This window comes from Mya arenaria, chromosome 8 (genome assembly GCF_026914265.1).
Source record: "Mya arenaria isolate MELC-2E11 chromosome 8, ASM2691426v1".
Taxonomy (NCBI): domain Eukaryota; kingdom Metazoa; phylum Mollusca; class Bivalvia; order Myida; family Myidae; genus Mya; species Mya arenaria.
Genome location: NC_069129.1, coordinates 31,120,611 through 31,143,545, shown reverse-complemented (window position 1 = coordinate 31,143,545; position 22,935 = coordinate 31,120,611). Strand labels below are relative to the sequence as shown.

Genomic DNA, 22,935 nt, shown 5'->3' with positions numbered 1-22,935 from the left:
TTGCTTAAATATTGTTCTTGAAGACCACAATTTTCAATAGCCTCATAACGGCTTTCAGCAATCCGTTGTTGTGTGATTGACATCGTCACATGATGTTATCAATGTATTGTTAAAATGTCAAAATATTAGCCACAGTAACAGCTTTCAGCGATCTGTTGTTTTGTGATTGGATGATTAACATTAACATGTGATATTATCAATGCATTGTTAAAATGTCAAAATATCAGCCACAGTAACAGCTTTCAGCGATCTGTTGTTTTGTGATTGGATGATTAACATTAACATGTGATATTATCAATGCATTGTTAAAATGCCAAAATATCAGCCACAGTAACAGCTTTCAGCGATCTGTTGTTTTGCGATTGGATGATTAATATTAACATGTGATATTATCAATGCATTGTTAAAATGTCAAAATATTAGCCACAGTAACAGCTTTCAGCGATCTGTTGTTTTGTGATTGGTTGATTAACTTTAACATGTGATGTTATCAATGTATTGTTAAAATGTCAAAATATCCATCTCTGATCAGTGCCCCAGCCAGGATTTTAAAGGGCAGGGTGCTAGATCAGAAAGGGCACTTTTGATGTGCATTGAATGAGCCTTAATGGGGCCCTTGCAAGGGCCATGTTCAATTCATATTGCGTAGGTGTTGTAACTACTATCAATACTAATAGTTTGTTATCCTTATCTCAGTATCAAAATTATGTATACTCTTTTTATACTCATTTCTGAAAATTGTCAAACAAAAGGGCACAGGGGGTGTAGTATAAAGGCAGCAGGGTGCTGGAAAAGGGCAGCAGGGTGCTCCATCCTGCTATTTAGGCCTAGCTGGAGCACTGCTGATGTATAAGGCCTTGTGGCCTAGCAGTTAAGGCAATTTCTCTTGGCTTTACAGGCATGAGTTGCAACCCACTGAAACCAAAATATTTTGTTAAACTTGAATTGTATTTTTTTTTCTGAAATTTCATTATGAAAGGGTAAAATAATGATAAAACAAGAGTTTTCAGATGAATAACCCTGGCAAGTAATTTTTGGTCCACAAACATGAGCACATCCAAAATAAGATTTATTTTAAGTCTGCATAGCATAATACGATAAAGGTAAGCCTGCAGAGTTATTTTAACCGATGGAAATGATTCTGTCCACACACAATAAAACATTTATTAAGTTGACTCTTTATTCTCATAAAATGGTAGACACAAAGAATAGTCAAAATGAAGCAAAAACAGAATACAACATCAACAACATATTAGTTTTGAAAAAAAATAACACAGGAAGTACAAAATCACGAAAAAAGATATAAATCTTGATAACAATTGATTTAGTGTTTCAAACAGAAAGAATGATCACTTGCAGTGTTTAAAGTGTATTCAAAACATTTAATCAATAACACAAATACAAAGAGTGATTAATCATTTAAAAAAAATAATCATTGGATTGAAAATATCCCCGACAGTAAGCAACTTATCTCAATACTAAAACATGATTTCTTAATAACAAAAATCGTATTTATAAAATCTACAATGTCCCCGGTACTTAATGTTTTCATTCACTTGTGACCTTGATGTACAATGTCCCCGGTACTTAATGTTTTCATTCACTTGTGACCTTGATGTAAGCATACATGTAAGTCAGTCGTTTTAAAAAGGGAGATTCAAGTAAATGACATGTATATACATGTAGGAAATCATTGTTTGATCAAACTTGTACTCATAAAAGATAAAAGGAAAAGTGATATGATTAATGAATGAAATCAGAATTATGCCATCAAGACAATAGTAATCAAAACAATCAACACTTGATTTCTGTTTTTCTAAATTCAGAGCTTTTATTAAACTGTTGTTATAGTACAAGACAATAAATAAGTTCTTGCTTTATTGATTTTCTCTTGAAATCAAAGTATGCCTACATTAAACATTAAGGTTAAGTTTCATGATCATTAATAAATTCACAAAAACATCGAAAGAAAAACAAATAAGGTAAGTCTACAGTCATCTATGGCCACTGAAATGTACACAGAAAACACAAACAAAATCCCTTAACAGGTTTGGTGCATCTATGATGAGGGGATAAGATTATATACAGTGAATGTCAATGAAATGATTCTTGGTCAATGATTATATACATTTGAGTCTTTAACTGATTACAAATCATGGTACGATGATGGTCAAACATCATAAAATGGCATCTAAAACTGATTACCCAGCATGGATTGATTATGGTCTAATTTAATAAAACTGATATCCAAGCATGGAATGTCGATGGTCCAAGAGCATAAATTCATTGAACGTCAATGAAAAACACATGATTTAAATTCCATCAACCACCATATAATGGAAATATGATAGCCCAAGATTATACATATACGCAATAAGATCCAAAAGAACATGACAAAATGTCCATGGAAGTCTATGTTGTTCTACAACAATGTGATCCGTGTGGTGTGTGTAAGACGTGGTCCATGGTATATACAAAGTCTTTGAAAATTGTCCAAATGGTGTTGGAAGAATAAGTCTACTCTGTCTGCATATCTTCCTCCTGCTGCTCCGCAGCTAAAAATAGATCAGATGTCAAGATGAGTATAGCAGACTGATGCCAACATTTGTTTTTCCAGCTAAACATTTCTGTTTCTCTGTGAGATGTCCAACATATTGATCACATGATGCACACCATTTTCTAATTGGACATTTTTTTCAGCATTTTGCAATAAGATTTGGTTTCGCCATTATAACTATATTTAAGTGCCATATAGTTCAGTTAATTATGCATTTACTAATATGTCCATATTCAGGTAAAGCTATCATAAACTAGAAATGTGTCCATAGGACACGGATGCCCCCACTTCGATTTTTTGTCACAGAAAATAAGCCATAATGATTATTCAGGATAATCTGCACAAGGGCAAATCCTTTTCAAAAATTAGATCGGATAAGATATTTTTTAAGTATTGTTGGGAAATAAAGGGCCCTAACTCCTAAATGATTAAAGCGATTTCCATGGCTATCGAACTTGATCAAGGTATTATGGTCACAAACATGTGTTAAAAGTTTGGTGAGGATTGGACAAACAGTTTTCAAGAATTAGATCGGAAACAATCTTCGGGACATATTTTTCAAGTCTTTTTTTGCAAATAAAGGGCCGTAACTCCTAAATGACAAAAGCGATTTCCATGGCTATCGAACTTGATCAAGATATTATGGTCACAATCATGTATGTAAAGTTTGGTGAGGATTGGACACATACTTTTCAAGAATTAGATTGGAAACATATATTTTTGAAGTATTTTTGGCAAAAAAGGGCCGTAACTCCTAAATGACTAAAGCGATTTCCATGACTATCGAACTTGATCAAGATATTATGGTCACAAACATGTGTTTAAAGTTTGGTGAGGATTGGACAAACGGTTTTCAAGAATTAGATCGGAAACAATCTTCGGGACGTACGTACGTACAGACGTACGTACGGACAAGGGCAACCCTATATGCCGCCACTTTGTGGGGGCATAACTATATCCATATGCCGGCCCCACATGATGGTTGACATCATGTGTTGAGGAGTGATGCTGTCATAGTTAAGGACTTGCGTCTTGCAAATGACACGTGTGCAAAGTAATTTTAAAATGTGCATGAGGAAGTTACAGCCAGGACACAACCAACTACTATTTATATACATATAAGCAGCATTCCATAATGATAAACCTGTAAGTCTGACGTTGACCTTTGACAAAGGGACATGTCGCATGTGCCAAGTTATTTTAAAATCTCTCCCTGCTTGACAAACTGAAAGCCCAGATAAGCCAATTCAGACGGACAGACAGATGTTGCGTTTTTGAACATGCCCACCTTTAAAAAGACAAGAATATGCTTTTATTGTTTTTTATGACAGATAAAACATCCCAACCTGGTACAATGCCACAAAGCCTGAGGCAGTGTCTGTCCTCATTGGTGAAACGACTGTATGACTGTCTGATGTAGCCACAGAACTTCTCACGACGAATGACAATCACGCACCGTGGGTCTGGATTTCTAGGAAAAAGTTAAAGTTATTAAAAATTGAAGAATGAATCGAATCAATGAAGGTGACTATTTTGTTTATGCAGATAAAGAACTTCTCCTGATGTATGAGGACCAGACATCTAAGTTTTTGGCTGATTAATATTGAACTATGAACATTTTAAATGAAACCTGTTTTTAACTTGTATAATGTACTTATCTATATAATATATAACTGATTAGCGAATGATGTGTGTACATATATGTAACTTTGTGCATCATTTATGTATGCTCATGGGCCTGAGGCTTTTATGCATTTGTTATTAAATATGGAACTATTACACCATTATGTAGCTGAAAACTTTCTCAGGATGCGATATGATCACAGAGTTTAGCAAATGAGAAAATACCTGTTGCTGGACATTATATGATATAGCGGATAAGTGTTTAAACTATTTACTTTTGGTGTTCACAATCTTACAGTGAAACCAACAATTTTCCTCTTTGTTAAGTGCCTAAAAAGAATATGATATGACATTTAATAGTACTTTTTCAGAAAATGCGAACGTAACGGAATTTTTAATTCACTGATAAATCTATATAAATGCCCAGAAATTCAAAATAAAAATCCGTCGTCAGCAAACACTTTCGTGAACACAAACATATATTTGACTTTGAATGAAATTCAACATATTTTATTTTTGTTAACAAAACTACAGTAAAACTCCAAAACATTATAATGCACAAATGTACACATGTATATGACAAAAAAGCTTTCCCATGTAATAGATTTCTATTTTCAGTCTTTTCTATAAATAGCACATAACTTACCTTCCCTTAGGCTCAGAGAAGAAATAGATGCTGCCTCGCTCATCTGGAAAGCAATTTGAACAAACTTGAACTATCTTAAATGCATCAAACATAATTTCATCATAACTTTTTTTAATTGGCCATGGCAAGATGCATATCAATATTATAGCCAGAACAATGGGACATAATTTATGAGCATTGTCAAACAATAGACTAATATCTATCATGTGTTTCAATTTTGAATCGAAAAACTCTGACCAGAGAGCTCTGTGCCTTTGGTCAGTAGAGCTAAAAACAAATCCCTACCTTTTCTAGCCTTCAGGGCATTCATTGTTTGTGGGCTGAGCATGTCAAACAAGACATCCTTGTTCTGCAGCAAGATGACCAGGTCGGACTTGGGCACGCTCACCAGTCGCTTGTTCACATATGGCATTAGCAGTGTCATACCCTGTAGAAAACAGAATTACAGTCAAACCTCTATTAAGTGGCCACCTTTGGGAAAAGGTCAAGTTGCTTAAGAAAGGTGGCCACTTTTACAGGTTGAAAATTGCTGCAACTTCAGCTTAAACAAATTTGTCACATTAATGCAAAAACTCAATAAATGGTTCTGCTGTGATGGTACACCCTGCACCAGGGGGGACACTATGGTGATTTTGGCACTCAAGCTATTGACTATAGAACATGTACCAAAGTATACCCTGTCTAAAATATTTCAATTTGGACTAATCTGTTGATTTATCACAATCATACAGTATGAAGAAAATAACATTGTTATAACATGTTGCAGAAAACAGAAAATGAACTACCAGTAGACAAATAGTGATTTTGTTGTAAAACACATAGCTATTGACTATAGTATATTTTATAGCTATGTCCAATTAAGAACATACAAATATTTTCATTTACATGTATGACCAAAGGTACAAGTTTTTGAAACAAGGTTGTAACCTAGAAATGAAAGGTTAAGAGTTATCTAATGGTAAAGGTGTCTCTCCACCCCTCACCCATGAGGTTGTGGGTTAAATCCCCTGCATGGGTACTTTCTCTTTGCCTCTCAAAACGGACACAGTACTGTTTCTACCAGGAAACAGGCTTGAGAGTGATCTTATAAACTATCAGCTTTTATCACAATCATGCTTAAATAAATTAGCAAAAACTAAACTATAAACCTAGACTTTATTTTCTACTCTATTCATACAGACCAGTGTTAAACAATTCTATTATAAGTCTACATTCAGACAACTCACCCCCGTGTAGAGATCAGAGGAGCCGGTGTAAGATCCTTTCATCAGACTCATGCCTCCGGCGTTCTTGCTCTCATGGTCCTGTGAAGAAAAGTACCGGGGGTGTATTTAATTTGAAGTGTCACACTTTGCCTTAGATATTCTCTGATGACAAGAATTCTTGTTATACAAGACTGCCGGTACTTGCTTTAACAATACCTTGTAGTGTCTTGGTTTCAATCATAGCAAATTTGGTTTATTTTTTAACTTTTGATTTGAATGTCACTTGTATGTTAACATACTATGTAACTATAATTATTGAGACATACTCCTTTTTTTAAGCGTTTGCTAAAATCTGAAAAATCAAACATGTTAAAAAGGCTGTATATATATTTGATGCACTTGAGATAAAAAAAGAAGACACATACTTAAATTTAGATAAGTAGTAATCAAAAAGTTTTGTTTATGGCAATAATATTTATCTCACCATGTAAATGCATAATCATTGTTTTTCTTCTGTGTTTATACTTGAGTTATGCTTACATTCAATACATCTCCAAAACAAATTCCAAATATTACGACTTTCATACTATTATATCATATGTTTAATATATTCTTATTTCTATAGGGAGTTTTTGTCACCTAATATTAAGCCCTTATAAACTGTACAAACCACAGCATGTTTGTTGTAAAGGATCAGTTTCTTCACATTTGGACTGCAGTACACATATGTGGGGAAAGTTTTGCCACCGTTATACTCAAGAAGATTAGCGGTGGCATCAAACCTCTTGATGTCAAAGTGGTCCCTGGAATAATTTACAACTGGTTAGAACTATTGGTTTAAACAGTATTTATAATGTAACGTGTAATATTTATACAACATACAGTTGATCCCTGCTAGCTCTAATTCCCAGGGACCAGCAAAAGTACTTCAAGCTTTGGGGAATACATGACAAGCAGGAAAGCTTACCATCAGTATAAAGAAATTGGTCCTTCCCCGGGTTCCCCAACAACGCAAGACCAAACTCTCTTGAAACATCTTGCCATCAAGAGTAACTAAGATTGAGTTAATATTACTTTCATCACAATCGTTATACATGTAATAAGAGTTTTAGAATATCTACCTAATTTTAATCCAGTCTTTGTTATCAGGTGCCACTTCATGATAGCCACACTTCTTTTCCTTAATCATCTTCTGCAGGGAAAGTGGGATACACCTAGAAAACAAAGGGTTTCCTCATTGTTCTAAATTCAATCTATGGAAATAACAACGATATCATGATTCACTCATGCAATAAGCCATAACAGCTCTTTATCCATTCCACTTTCTCCATACCTTCACAGATATTAATCATTCTAATCGTAAGTTAGATAGATTTTTTATTCAACATTCATGTCCAAAGTTTTAAATTTGATCTGAAGATTGCTTACGATCGAGAAATGTTCATGTCTGGCAAATCGAAGGTCGTGGAGTACACATCGGTACTTGTGTTCAGTTTCGCATCAGTGATTTCCTCCGTATACTCAATCTCAGCTACGCAAACATTCACGTCACATCGCAGAGGTGTCCTGTATTCCATCTTTAGTGGTTCGGTATCAGCAGCGGCTCCGTCAGTGTCCATCTGCTCAACTTTTGGTTTCGTTTCAACTACAAAAGATAACATTTATGTCTGAGAACATTTTTCCAAACTTTGCTAACAGATAAATCAGTCATGAACGATGACAGACCGAAAGTTCCATTCCTGAAAATTTACACTGAGTATAAGGGATTTGGGACTCAAACAGGTTTAAGGTGCTTATACCTTATTTTCAAACCCATGCCTGTTGGTTTCAACTTCTAATAACTATTAATTGGAAATGATCAGCAAAGAAAAGACTTCACAAATATGCTACAATCTAATTAAGGAAGCTCTCAGTCCTGACTTCAAGATAATCCCGAATCTTATCATTTCTGAATTGTGTTCTTTGTAGGTGTTTTCCTTTTCACAGTATGTTTAAAACATCATGTTGTTAAATGTTAAATAGTTTACTTCAAAGAAGATGTATACAAGTATAACTTAATATTCCCTTTTGAAGGAGGAAACATCTTAACAAATGTCGTGTAATAGAGCTCTTGGGCAGGGGAAAAACAACTGCACATTCAGCAGGTGAGAATAGTCTAGTGTTATAGGTACCTGTCTCTTCTTTAACAAGAGATTGTGGGTTTGAACCCCACCAAGGCAAGAGTGGTCTAGTGTTATAGGTATCCGTCTCTTAACTACAAGGTTGTGGGTGCTATCTCCACCAGGGTGAGAGTGGTCTAGTGATATAATTGTGCGTCTCTCACCCAAGAGGTTGGGCATTTGATCTCCACCCAGGGAACATTCTCATGACTTTCAAAATGGACTTCAGTACTAGTTCCATCCCAGGAAATGTACAAGTGATTATATAAGCTTTGTCACAATCCACCGAAAAAAAAAACAATTTTTTCCACAGACTCATATAAGGCCATAAGGCTATTCCAGTAATACATATAACCCACAGGGAAGGCAACTATTTTTATAGTATATGGGTGGGTGTCTTTTTTGCTAATTTGTACCCCAAAAGGGTTAATTTGCTTCTGTATGGGGATGGCATTTAGCAGTGACTTCCCCCGTGGGTTATATGTTTAAATGGAATAGCCCTTTGAAGTCTGAACTATTTCTCACCTGGTTTCTCCCAAGGAAGGTCACCAAGCTTTGAAAATACAGCTACAAACAATGCTGTAGTGTCATTGTCATGGGGCAGCACACGTATGCTGAAAATAATGGAGTTAATAATAGAGAATATGTTATATATAGTAGGCCAACTGTTGCCATAAGCATCTTATTAATATACAAAGCACTATCATCTTAATGTTTCTAAAAGCCAATAACAACAGATATAAGAGTAAAAGACCACTACATAATTATTCAATTAAAAATAAGTAAGCCATACCATCTGTCAATGTTAAGAGCATCCACGTTGCTCGGGGTAAAGAGAGATTCCTCATATTCCTTCTGAATCCAGGCTGGGGCGGAGTCAAAACTCTCGTAAATTGTGTTGTTCTGGCTCTTCACCTGTGTTGAGAGGAAAAAATGAACATGATTTAAGGCTGTTTATTAATGTTGATGGCTTATCTTTTGCCACTGTTGCTGTTTTTTTGCCCATTGTTCAGGTTCAGAATTAAATAACTAGTGAAGATAAATTTAATGATGTTTGTCAATTTTTAATAATGGTGATGTACATTTCAAATCAGCCCATCCAAAAAATCTTGAAAAAAGGACCTCATGAAATTTAATAAATCTACAAGGCTTAGAGGTCCAGTACTTTAAAAACAAACTGCAATATATATGAATACATTTATATTATATACCTTAAGATATCCATGTTACGTGCAGTAAATTCAAATATTTTTTTAATTCAAATACAATTTTATAATCAATGTTTTAATACCAGTTGGAAGCAATGTTTTCAACAAAACTATTAATTAAAGGCATAGTGGGCAATACCACTATTTCAGCGTCACAAAGATATGGACCATGATTTCAAGCATTCTTGGGATTTGAATGCTATTACATTACAAGGAGATGTATTCTGAAATCATAAACTTTTCAAATGGGTACTAGCCTTGACCAACTTTTAGCTCGTTTTAAAAACACACACACATCTGTATAGTTTATTAGATGTATTGAAACCCTGAAAACAAATTTCAAATGGGCAAGTGGGTCACCTTGTTAATCGAATGAGTGTGGCATAATGACCGTTGCATGATGGTAGTTTCTTCAATACCAAATCCATTTCCAAGATCTCTATCACATCAATAAACAGCACATTTGCATCAACACTTCACCAGCACATGGATTTCCCATACTTCTCCATGACATACAATTCATTATTCAAGATGCAGGTATCATGGCTTAACCAAAACTTTCTCTCAACTTCTTCTGACCATAACTGCATACAAGGATTCTTTTGCATGTTTTACACATTTTCTTAACTGAAATTCAAAGAAACATGAAGGCACAGACAAATATGCCAACAAGTCTTTCACAAATATAAAGTTGTTACCATTAACCAATGCCGTCAATATCCATACTCATGTCTTCTGAAATAAACGCATGTAATACAATTATACCAGCATCTTTTGCCGACTCAAAAATTTAAAGCCTGCTTTGACCATAAAACAATATGTAAAATGCATTTCAACAGTTATGATAACTGGTTTACATATGGTGTTAAATGTTTGATGATTTACTTATTTCCAAAATTAGGGCCAATCACAGAGATTCATTGTGCACTCCTACGCACAGGGTACAGAAGGTAAAATATTAATCTCGCTACAAGCTTATCAAATGTTGCTCTCCCTGAGCCTAATTCTGACCCACTGTGCACACAAGAATGTGTTTTATTCAATTTCAAAAACATTGAGGGTATAATTGGCTTTTATTGAAGGGTATGACTGTGATGAAAAAGGGTTATATTCATATCTTAAGTAGAAACTTGAAAAAAGGGCATTTTAACAGTGTTTGAAAATACAATCCATTAACATGATGTGATAATTTCCTTTCATCAAAGTTTGAACAAATGGCCAGATGAATGACATGGTCGATATATTCACCCATAAAGATGCCTAAAATCATGAAATATACAAAAGTTTGTGTCCATAATACATCAATGTTATCATCTTATCAGAACCATCATATTAGTATTTTGGACCAAGAACAACAAAGTTTCAAAAATTTTGAGCTCTGGTAACATTTCTTTTCTTTCAACAAATGTTGGAATAAGACAAAAATTTAAATGAATCTTCTACCTCTGTTTACACAGCTAGCTGTAATGCTATGAGCTGCCGATGCTAGAAAAATAAATAAACAGTTAACATACATGTACAATATTTCAATGTGATGAACAATATACATGATTAACTTAAACAAAGTTTAAAGAAGTTACTTTTTGGCAGTAACATGAAAGTTCACTAAATATGTGTAGTTATAACAAAAATTCGTATTTACATATGTTCAAGTACATTTTATAGTAATTAATCACAACAATTCCACAAAATCTTCATAACCAATATAAACATTTACTCCAGTAACGACACAGGGGACTTGTAACTGGATAAACATATGATGATTACATTAAATCCTGGGTAAATTGTAACATTTCTTGAGTCAAGTCTTAGATTGACACTGGTTAATTCATTTAATCTACTAAGTCAATCATGGAAAGACCAATACTTCCAGAAAATTGTTACCAAATAAGCCTACTACAAATAAAATCTTCCTAAAAATCTGCCACCAAGGTGCGATGGAATGTCGTCTTTGCTTGGGAGTTGTTGGCATGACCTCCAGAATCGTTTTGGTGACTTCAAACACTTGAAACCCATCTTTCAAATGTTGAGTCTGACTGTTAAGTTTGGGCGGCATACCATGACCCGGTCATCAGTGCCAAATGGCAATACAAATGTGCTCTGTTTAACAGACTGAAAAGCTCACTTTGCATAGTTTAATGGTAAACCTGTTTATAAAGTTGTTTGTGGATAAACAAATATTTCAAATGTGCATCAAATGGTCAACCATTCCCATAGGCACAAATCTCCATCGTGACAATCCATTTCTTTATTTACCAGTAAGTGTAACTGTACAATAGAGTTTAACCATCTGGCAATCAGTGTTACTTTTTTTCCAGGCATGGAGCTGATTGTCCTTCCTACTTCTTACACATTCCTCTTCAGCTGTCTTGGCATTGGGAAAACTTTTTCACAAAATCTCTTCATCAAATGCCTTGTTTCTGTCACACGGATGACAATCTGTTATTATCACAGTGGTTTATCTTGGTCTCTGTAACTGTGTAGACTAGCTGTTAAACAAGAAACAACTCTTGGCCAGTTTGATTTGGGAATGTTCATTCAAATTTCCCTTCAAACCATACAATACCCATCAGCCAATGAGGGCAACTGAAATATTTTGCATTTGCCAATATTTGACAATCAATGCAACACAATTCTGTTTCTTAAGTAAACTAAGTATTCACTAGTTCCGTAACATCGATCTCAGGGCCACAGAATTTATAAAAGAGCAGAAAATGTTGAAAGTGATGCCATTGTAATCATCAAATGAATGAAATAGACATAAAGCCAAAACAAAGAGATGGGCTTGTGGGCATTTTTCAATTATACTCAATCTGACTCGTCCTTTGAGACAATAACTGCATTTTTGCAAAGAGCTCATACAATCATTGAATGTAAGACTTTGAGTGATCAAGGCTTGACTATGTTCATATAGTCTCGAAGCAGTAGCCTGGCTTTTCCAAGGAATTTACAACAGGGGGTCTTGGGAACCTTATGGTTGACAAACTGGGCGTCTCTGGTAATTTGATAGGATCCCAACGTATCATTTTGTATTCAAGTAAATTTCCTTTTGGGGGTCCAAGAGATGCCCAGTAAGTTGGAAAATGAGGGACCCTAGCCAGAAAATAGTGTCCAAGATTCTAGGTATTTGTGTCAAGGAAATCCCTGCTAAGTTTGTTTGTCCAAGCAGCTGCATTGTAGTGGTATCATCATTATTAACAGAAGTACAAGACACATTTTTTCCTACCTTCCAAGAGGTCATGCCCGGGCGCATATGGAACTCTGACACCTTGTGGCTCACATCAACCAACTGCAATAACCCTGAAAATAAAAAGCGAGAAACTTACTTCACATCATGGAGATTATCTAAACTTTTAAGATTCTTTTATTCATGGGTTCTAATGGGTGATAAATGTCAATCCTAAAAATAACTGGGGGTCTGTTATAATAGGGGGTCTTGTGTTGTGGGGGGAATTGGAGTGCCCGGAGGAAAACCCTGCTTGTCAAACTTAGTTACCACCAAACAAACTCACATACACCCTTGCCAGTAACCCTACCCAGGATGCTCTGTTTAAAGTTGCATGTTTTCACAGATGACAAAATTAAAATATTGAACAATCATTAAAAAAGCTTAACAAAAATATACATAACACCCCAGCAAAAAAATGATGCTATTGAAATTATTCCACATGTAAAACAACCAAACCTGGGGCTTCATTCAGTATGGCGGCCACCACGGCCTCATTCTCCACTGGGTTCATTGATCGCGTTATATACACCAGTTGTCCGTTCAACTCAAGCAGCTCCAAGCCGCGGCGTATCTGTCTCTTAAGCTCACTGTATATGGGCAAAAAGTAGACTTCATTGAGATATTAAACATGTAATTTTTCCTCAAGCAATTAAATATTCTTTATGCAACTTATTTTAAGCAGTTGTCTTTTTTATCAATAACTCAAAGCCATGAAAAACCTGACTCGCCAAATCAGATCTCTTCCAAGATATGGTGCTTGAAAACAGTAATATAATTTTATGTTTCCTTTTCTGAATGTGCGTGTAATGATATCATAAATTACTCCAAAACGTTCATCTATAGTTACAAGTCTTTAACATATACTCATGGTCAAACGATGTACAACATACTACAGTTCTACATTTTCCCACAATATATATGGATTGAAAAAATAGTCATCACATTCAGATATTTATTCTCTTAAAAAAAACAGAAACGAAAGCCGCTCAGAACAAACCCAATCACCTTTCTGCAGTTCCTTTTTGCAATCAATCAAGTGGAATAACTCGACAGCTATTAAAGCCAAGAAATGTCTACCATGTTGCAAAAAGTTATTAAGTTATGGCTATATTTAAAGAAAACATGCATACCAATGATGCACATGTCCACAAGACCACCTACACTATCAAAATAAATTCCAAGTATTTTTTAGTTACCCCCCTCCCCCCCCAACCACAACAACAACAATTAGACATATTTTTAAAGTAACTTTTCATTACAAAAACTACAACTTACCCATGATGTTTCACACCCTGGTTGACCTCCCAGGTACCTCTGGCTTTCTTATTAACCCTCACCAAACCATCATTGCTGAAACAAGTCAAGTCAACTCTAAACATTTTCGTCACCCTATGTATATCTGCAAGATATTCTGACAACGAAGGAACATCCACAAGATAAGCACATTTTCCGAAAAAAATAAAAATAATAATCACCCTGACGGATACAAAACTTGACCTGAATTTTTAAGTGTAAACAACAACAACAAAGACTTTTTAAATGAAATGTTAATAAACATTGGTCAAAATTCTGTATGACATATTTTTTTAATCTATTATAACCTTAATTAAACTCTTTTTTTTGCCCCAAACTATTAACTCTTAATCAAACTTGCATGAAAAGGCTTTGCTTGGATGTTTATGGCATATCAAAACATAGTTATGACCTCCTCACACCCCCCCGCCACCCCAAATGGAACCATTACCACAAAATCTTTTCACACCCCTCAGACTTACGAAGCTGTTCCACAAAGGAAGACCCTATGATATAACACCCTGCTGTCTGGATCATGCTGAAAGACATGAAACATATTTATACAAGCAAAATAAAAAGGCAAGGTTGTTTTTTAAACCTCCTATTCATTAACAATGCCTTTATAGCGACACACTCGTGTTACATGTATAATCAGGGCCGTCTCACAGGTTATGTGGAATGGGTCTTTCAGGTCTTTTGAAAGCTAAATATTTAATAATTTCCTTATTTGCAGGATACTGAAATGCTTGTTCTTTTATCTGTAAAATTTCCCAATTTCGTCATATAACGTGACGCTAGTTTTTCCAAAATGTCTAGTCTTCTTCCCAAAATAAGCAGAACAAGCTCTGGGTTTTAAACTTTATATTGAAACACTCACTTCCATTTTTTTTAAATTTCTTCTATAACAGACTGCAATAGCAGTAGGGTCGGCACCTTTCATCGGAAGGTTTGGGAAACCCAAACCAAAAGTATTTACTTCTTTGGCCTTATCTTTCAAACTTGAGCTTGACATAATTGTTACCTCTGGCGTAAGATAAAGGTCTGGATATTTGTCAAGGTCTTGATGGGTGAACACAACATTGGATCCCTGACACCAGCGGTACTCGAGCTTGCTAGTATCCTTCTCATTGGCTACCAGAAAACCCTCTGTAAAACAACGTATGGATACAATAGATTTAACTGGCTTTTAATGACAGATTTTTAATAACAGTATGTGTTTGTACGAAGGTGGCTTGTGAAGATCTTCACTTGAAAATTTTAACATAGCAGTCATTTGTTATTTTCTGAAAAATAACACTAAATTCATATGTACAAGTACTTTACACCTTGTATGCTGCTAACACTGGAACACCAAAACAAAGTTAATCAGAAACATTTAGGGTTTTTTATTTGAACTAAGTGAACATATTGCAGCACAATTTCTAAGTATTATAGGAGGTTTTGGCCTTAATGTGCTTATCATCTCTGGCAACATGTATACAAAGTTTCATTTCAATGCTTTATGAGTCATGGCCACAACAAAGCAAACATCAACAACAAAAGCTCTATTCTTTTTTAAAACAGTTGAGCTAAAACTCTTCTTACCAGGCATTTTCTTGGGATTTGACAGGAGTTTCTCCACCAGCATAGCAGTCATAAAGCCTGTTGCTGCACGCATTTCCAGGATCTAGAATAATGAAATCAATTTATTTAATACCGTATCTGTATAATGTGAAGTCAAATTTTACAATGTACATGAATATGCGATACTTAAATTTAATAACTTTAATGCATTTATTTTCCATCCACACCATATCAAAATTAAAAGTTGACAAGGATGATTTTAGGGGCACAGTACCAGGTCCCCCCCTCACAAAGTTTTACTTGTTTAAATAATAATGGTAATGACAATTTAAAAAGTTGCAATAATGGGCAATTTAACAACTGATCTTAACAAAACAAGAGAGCCACAGAACAAATGTTAGTCTGATCTTGTCAGTCATACAATATGCATAACTTATGTTAGCCAGAGTTATGTGCCTTGCTTCATATGTGCGCATAACCTCGCACAACACTCTTCCAGACACAAACAAAGTGAATGTTTAAACGCGGACAAAATCATTTCTTTGAAAAATAGATTTTTTTAAAAATGACGGCTAAGTTACCCTGTGTTACGGCAAGGTGTTCACTTACCCTGTGTTACGGCAAGGTGTCCACTTACCCTGTGTTCCGGCAAGATGTCCACCAAACAAACCGGGATCATACTGGTGATGTCCTGTTTAAACACTGTCAGCTGAAACACAACATGATCATGGTTTTACACATAGTTCATGCTTAAACATTTTAACTGTTTAGTGTTAAAATCTTCAAATTTCAATACAATCTTCATTGAAGAAACTATTTTGGGTAGATGATCCATACCAGTCAAATTGGGAAATTTCCATGTGTTGATGTTTTTAAGAGACTCAAATCTAACAATAATCAATAAATACTATATGTTCAATGCCTTTAGGCGATGTTTGACGAAATAAAACCTAATATTTGTCAAAGATTCATTGGAGATTTTTGCATTCAAATCAGGAAAAATGTATTATTTTTGGTTATGCGAAAAGTTGCCAAAAACGCCTTTAAAACAGCCAGAAAAAAGCCTCATTATTTTTTCAAATCAACAGTACTTACCGTGAAAGTTGACCTTTTCTTTCAAGTTAAAATAAACCATTTTTGTATAAATCTCTTCAATATCTATAAAACTACAATAATTAGTACCAGTTTCTCCTCAGCAAATACAAAGTCCCTGAGTGGCTGGAGCTCTTTACAGGTGATGAACTGGTTCATGTTGATATTCGTCTTCCATGCCATCTCCTTTGCATACCTGTATATAAGTTGTCAGTTAAAACTGTTTTAACAGCGCTGTCTTTCTGTACACAATGTAGTGTCAATCATAAATGATTTTATTTTATTTACATTTGACCTGCAAGCATTATTTAAAAAAAAAAAAATATTTAAATATGGAGCGGATTTTTCACCAAAATTCATGAAAAGAAATACATTCCACGGCTTGGGAAATGGGGCCTTGTATCGGCCCTAAGATTTTTTAGAAAGACAGCCCTGGAATACAAATGTATAAATGTAACTCATTAATAAAGGAAAATAGGTTTAAACACCATTAATACCATAACACTGCATGATTTCTTGCAAATTTACCTCTTAATTGTTCATTTACCTTCTCCTACATACGAAAAGAACACTAAAAATTAGGCTTAAATTTCTTATAACTAATATTGCCCTACAAACCATGAACAATGTAAAACAGGCACGTTTAAAGTACCATTCCAAAAAGTACTGTTACAGTAGATCGGTTTAATTTCATGATATCTTTTGGTTTTTGTGTTCTTTTCATGACTTTGGCTAATTTTGTGATGTCATGATTTCATCATTCAAAATCAGCAGCCGACAATTATATAATCATTTAGTATGTGTCTTAAGGATAGTTTGTACTTTAAAATGATTCGATTGGTCAACAGAAAATATTAGATGACCAATCAATAATCATTTCAACCTACTTTAACTAAACCAAAGAATTCATCACCAGTTCATGAATTGGCTGCAGTGCATTAACATTTGCTAGGTTGTGAATTCACAACCTCATTCAATCACGAAAAATTGTGTATATATTATACCAGGGGAGGGCAGTCATCCTGAACTTCTCGCTGTCAATCTCAACGTTAGAGATTTTTGGGATCACCTCCTTCTTCAGAAAGTCACGCAACACCTCAGCCTCACTGAAAAACCAGACACACTTATTACTCCCACATTAAGAATCCTTCGATTAAGAAAACTAGTATAAATGGCCACTTCAGTGGGCAAAATATAACAGAATTTGAAACAGACGTGTACTTATTACACACTCTGAGTCCAACAGACAATCATATTAAAACCAACACTGCTATGACACAAAATGAAATACTGAACAAAACTGACTCCTGACAAATTCAATGCACAACAATATATGTGTACTATCATACTCAGTATGACTTTGAAATAAAAAAAGTTATCTATTAGACTGAACATTAGACTGACACAAACTTATTTTATAATTTGTTTATAAAGAGCAGCATAGACAGCTTATATGTTGCTTTGGTATTGATACTTAGCAGGAATATTATAGCTAGTACAAACAGATATATGAAATTCAGATGAATATTCAACATTTTTTTAATCCAATTAAAAAAATAGTACTAACCACTAAAAACTTTATCAATAAAAGCTTTGAGTTAACATGTTAACATGGTACAGGAATTTATTGGACACCTTTCATTGAATAAAAACCATACCTGACAGTATTCGGCCTTGCATCATATGGATTAATACACCGTCGACTTCTTTCACCAATACGAAAGGTCACAGGCACTGGCTCGAACAACGACTCCATAAATGGCTTCCATTCTTCTTCTGGTATGATTCCAATTCCCTAAACATATTTCATAATGATTTACAATAAAATGATAAAATTAACAAAAAAATACAAATTATACAGTAGCAGTCCTTTTTTTTTAAAGCATCCCATGATTCAGATTCATTCGTTATATCAAATCTCTTTAAAACTATGCACAATTTTCAGTTCCACAGTTTACTCTTGGAATTCTCATTCCCAATGTAAACATTTTTAGTGATTACTTTCTAAATATAGGTGTAAATATTTTCCAAAAATTTAGAAACAGTCATGAATTAATTACATAAAAATATACAGCGCACTCAACAAATGAGACCCAATATCCAAGATCACTCTTAGTGTTAAATCCAATTATTGTGGCCGCTAAGTTTCGCAAAGCTAACTCCTCCAAGAAATGCTGCGTTAACAATGCTTGGTCGACTCTGAGGGCCTAAAATCCAAATTCTGTGGAAGGGGATAGTCGATTACTTAATTGTGTTGGCCATGATAGCGACAATCCGCGGCAGGAAACAGAAAGAGTATCTAACACGTGGAAAGTAATGTTACAATACTAGTGTGATTTCATACCTTGTAATAACTGATGAACTGTGACATGTGTTGCTCAGCATTTTCCAGAGTGATATGGTCTCCTTCTTCTGGTGCATTGGACTGGATAAAGAAATTTATGATTTTAAAAGATATGCAATAAATTTGGAAAATGAGAAAAAATGCTGCTTGAAAATGATTCTCAAAAGAGGGATTGACAAGATCTAGAATCATAAGATTATTTTATTTGAATTAATAATTTGTATCATTCCAGAGGGTGCTTCACAATAAACAGGTCTTTATCTTTAACACCATACTAAATATGTACAGTATAGGTAAACCTGAAAACACTGTGGTCAATATTAGCAAAAGCCCTGGGAGTAAATAACAAGACCAATGGTGGGAATGCATTCATCAGTAAGTTCATGAAAAAGGGTTTGGACAAGTCTTTAATAGAGCCCTGGATTAGGTTTTTGGTCAAAAGGGGAGTTTTTTTCTACTTTTATTGGAATGGTGGCGTGGGCCGTTTGATAGGAGAAATATAGCTTAGTTTAGGCAAAGAGGGTAATAATACTTACATGATTTATATTATGTTCAACTTGTTTACAGACCTTTTATTGAACAAACCTATGGTACTATTCATGGAATTACGGACACTACGGACCATGGACATTACGGACCAGATTTAGGGACACTACGGACCAGATTTAGGGACATTACGGACCATGTTCGGAATCTTACGGACCATGATTTAAACATATTTCTTTTTTAAATTATTCACTCATTAGTTTTTAATTTGTTAATAAATACTTGAATATGAGTGCTCAGTATGACGTTATATCTTCCATATATTACTGTGAAAAATCCCGTGAAGTTCAAATAGATCAATGGTTCAATATAAAATCTTGTGAAATTCCAAAAGGTGTTAAAGACCTATGTATTTATAACAATTATTTGAAAAATAATGAACAAAATTTGAAAGATTGGCAGTAAAATCAGTTAAAAGCAACAGAAGAAATATTTTCCAAAACAGTTTATTTCCCAAACTAAATCGAGCAGAAATATTATCCAAAACAGTTTATTTCCCAAAATATATCGAGCACATATAAGAACATATCAGTGTTTGTTGCAATTCTTGCAAACTGATGTTTAAAACTGGCAATTTCTGTTGCCTTTATTAGTGTTTATTAGTTATTATTGTACCCGTAATTATCTGCGGTATATTACAAAAGAAACAAACATGATACTGACAACCTTTAATAGGCAATCATAAATGTGTGAAAACCCATTGTGACTGCGCACTTTCACTGAACCTTTCAATTAAAACAGATGAAACGGAAAACAAACAAATATGACGATCGAAAGTTTATTTCAGAAACCAATCGATCACATATGAAAACATTAATATTCACATTAACAATTATAAGATAAACACATATTTCGTTCGTTATTATTCACATTATTATAATATTTTATTAAAAATACATTGATGTTTAACATTGGAATTTCATGGGATTTTTCAGTTACATTAAAGATAATTGTCATACTGAGCAATTATATTAAAGTATTTATTAACAAATTTAAGACCAATGAGTGAATAAATTAAAAAAAAATGTTTAAAAACATTATAAATCATGGTCCGTAAGTTTTTGAAGATGGTCCGTAATGTCCCTAAATCTGGTCCGTAATGTCCCTAAATCTGGTCCGTAATGTCTGGTCCGTAATGTCCATGGTCCGTAGTGTCCGTGACCCCTATTCATGAATGGCACTTCATTGCTAAAATATCATAGCTTAATGTTCAGAGGTCAATGCTCATAAAAAATAACATTATTTTGGAATATCTTTACCAGGACTAAAAAAATATAAGAGAGGGGCCCCTTATCGGGCCGCAAATCAGGCAGAAAAAAACACTGAGTTAACCCCACATTCTTGGTCCAAAATTTTGTTGTTGTTTTTTTAATAATTTACCGAGATCAAACCAATATTCTAACTGCTTTTAATTTTACTTTACAGTAGTGAAATTAATAAGCAACATCGTTTTTGACGAAACTTTGGCTACAGTGTATTTCAATTATACGTTCACTTAAATATGCTGAAGAATGAGTGCAGTTTCTGTTTATAAATGCAGAGTGAACTTTGTTTTTTGACAGTTGTTCATGACAAAATTTCACGCTTTGCAATGAGTCAGTTAAAAAATATGTTCATAAAGTCAAATATTTTTTTTAACAAAATGAGACAATTATACCCGCTTTCTCCCCGCTTTATTAAACGGCATTTTTGGGACAGATTTTTTTCTGGTTTAACAGAAATTGATGCACGCCGGCAAGAAAGTAGGTCAATACAAACCTACACCCAAAGACACAATTATCATCAGTTATAACGGCCCGCGGTGAGGAAAAGTAACGTAGGGAATCAGTCTACGTTGAATAGACGGGACAATGAAGCAACATGTTTCGAAACTGCTCCAAAAAGGCTCGTAGACAAAGTTTTAAAAAAATATTAAGTATGAAAATCATAAATTTGGTATCTTTTTGTTTCAAGTGATATTATTTTTTGGTTTCAGCATTTATTACTTAAAATTTACTACGATCTGTGACATTAATCTTTATTTTTTAAAATGCATTTCTAACAAGAGTGACACTCACAAAATACGCCCATCAATAATTTCTTGGATTCTAAGACAACTTACTGTCACATTGGCCCTTTGAGAAGCAAGCTTTTCAAGAAGCAAATGATTTGGCAAAATATGGCATGATTCATCCTTAATCGTACCCAAGAGACAATCAGTGTGTACTTGGCAAAGCATTTATACCGGCAAACATTCTTGGTAAAGATTTTATAGCTACAAACATTTTCAGCAAGTTTGGTGAAGGTCAGATGAGAATTGTTCAAGTTAGAGGGTAGACAAAGCTTAAATGGCAAGGGCAGTAATCCTGAAGTGCTTCGGGGCATTTGGCTGATTATCATACTTGACCGATTTATTTTACCAACAAATATTTTCAGCAAGTTTGGTGAAGATCAGATGATAACTGTTCAAATTAGACAGTGGACAAAGCAAAAATGGCAAATTTTGACCAATTCAAGGGCCATAATCCTGAAGAGCCTGGCTGGTTATAGAACTTTGCCAAGAATATATACCAACAAACATTTATAGTAGCAAGTTTGGTGAAATTCGGATAAAAACTGTTCAAGTTTGAGAGTAGACAAAGCTAAAATGGCCAATTTTGATAAATTCAGGGGGCCATAACTCTGGAGTGCCTAAAGCGATTAGGCTGGTTATCGAACTTGACCTAGATATTTCACCAACAAACACTTTCATGAAGTTTGGTGGAAATTGGATGAGAAATGTTCAAGTTAGAGAGCGGACAAAGCTAAAATGGACAATTTTGACAAATTCAGGGGGCCATAACTCTGGAGTGCCTAAAGCGATTTGGCTGGTTATTGAACTTGACCGAGATATTTCACCAACAAACACTTTCATGACGTTTGGTGGAAATTGGATGAGAAATGATCAAGTTAGAGAGCGGACAAAGCTAAAATGGCCAATTTTGACAAATTCAGGGGGCCATAACTCTGGAGTGCCTAAAGCGATTTGGCTGGTTATCGAACTTGACCTAGATATTTCACCAACAAACACTTTCATGAAGTTTGGTGGAAATTGGATGAGAAATGTTCAAGTTAGAGAGTGGACAACATTGTGGAGCCGCCCGCCCGCCCGCCGCCCGCCCGCCATGGGTGTTCCCATAATACGGCCATCGTAAGATGGGCGTATAAAAATGCTTTACTAATAAATGGAGTTATCGTCGATACCAGAAATTTTCCAATCGTCTCATAAAACTTTCAAACATATTTTGACCTAAAACAGATCCGAGACAAAAATGTTTTACAAACAGCAGGCATGTAACTTCCTTGAGCGGCATGGCACAATAGCATTACCTATAAACATTAAATAGTGGTTAAGCGTCCGCCTACGGAGCGAAAGGTCGTGGGTTCGAACCCTGGCCGCGTCATACCAAAAGACGTTAAAAGTTGGAACAAGTAGCTCCCTTGCCTGGCGC

At 34.8% G+C, this 22,935-nt stretch overlaps 1 protein-coding gene across 2 annotated transcripts; it reads right to left on the bottom strand.

Moving 5' to 3' along the window:
- Positions 1–1,056: 1,056 nt before the first annotated feature.
- LOC128243337 (RNA cytosine-C(5)-methyltransferase NSUN2-like) lies at positions 1,057–21,227 on the bottom strand. 2 transcript variants are annotated; one of them, XR_008262821.1, is made up of 23 exons: positions 21,123–21,227; positions 18,920–19,000; positions 18,234–18,370; positions 17,580–17,681; positions 16,666–16,771; positions 16,121–16,192; positions 15,505–15,586; positions 14,942–15,066; positions 14,403–14,458; positions 13,903–13,977; positions 13,084–13,214; positions 12,625–12,698; positions 8,984–9,105; positions 8,716–8,804; positions 7,460–7,676; positions 7,153–7,245; positions 6,702–6,834; positions 6,053–6,130; positions 5,112–5,253; positions 4,827–4,869; positions 3,904–4,028; positions 1,612–2,555; positions 1,057–1,563 (listed from the first exon to the last, which is right to left on the bottom strand). XR_008262821.1 is itself a non-coding variant. In XM_052961047.1 (22 exons), exons 1-22 carry the CDS (start codon positions 21,150–21,152, stop codon positions 2,518–2,520), a joined length of 2,151 nt encoding a protein of 716 aa, XP_052817007.1. In that variant the 5' UTR covers positions 21,153–21,227; the 3' UTR covers positions 1,057–2,517. The 2 variants fall into 2 exon arrangements, 1 of the variants encoding a protein (XP_052817007.1); XM_052961047.1 differs by having other exon boundaries at positions 1,057–2,555.
- Between the last annotated feature and the right edge of the window lie 1,708 nt (positions 21,228–22,935).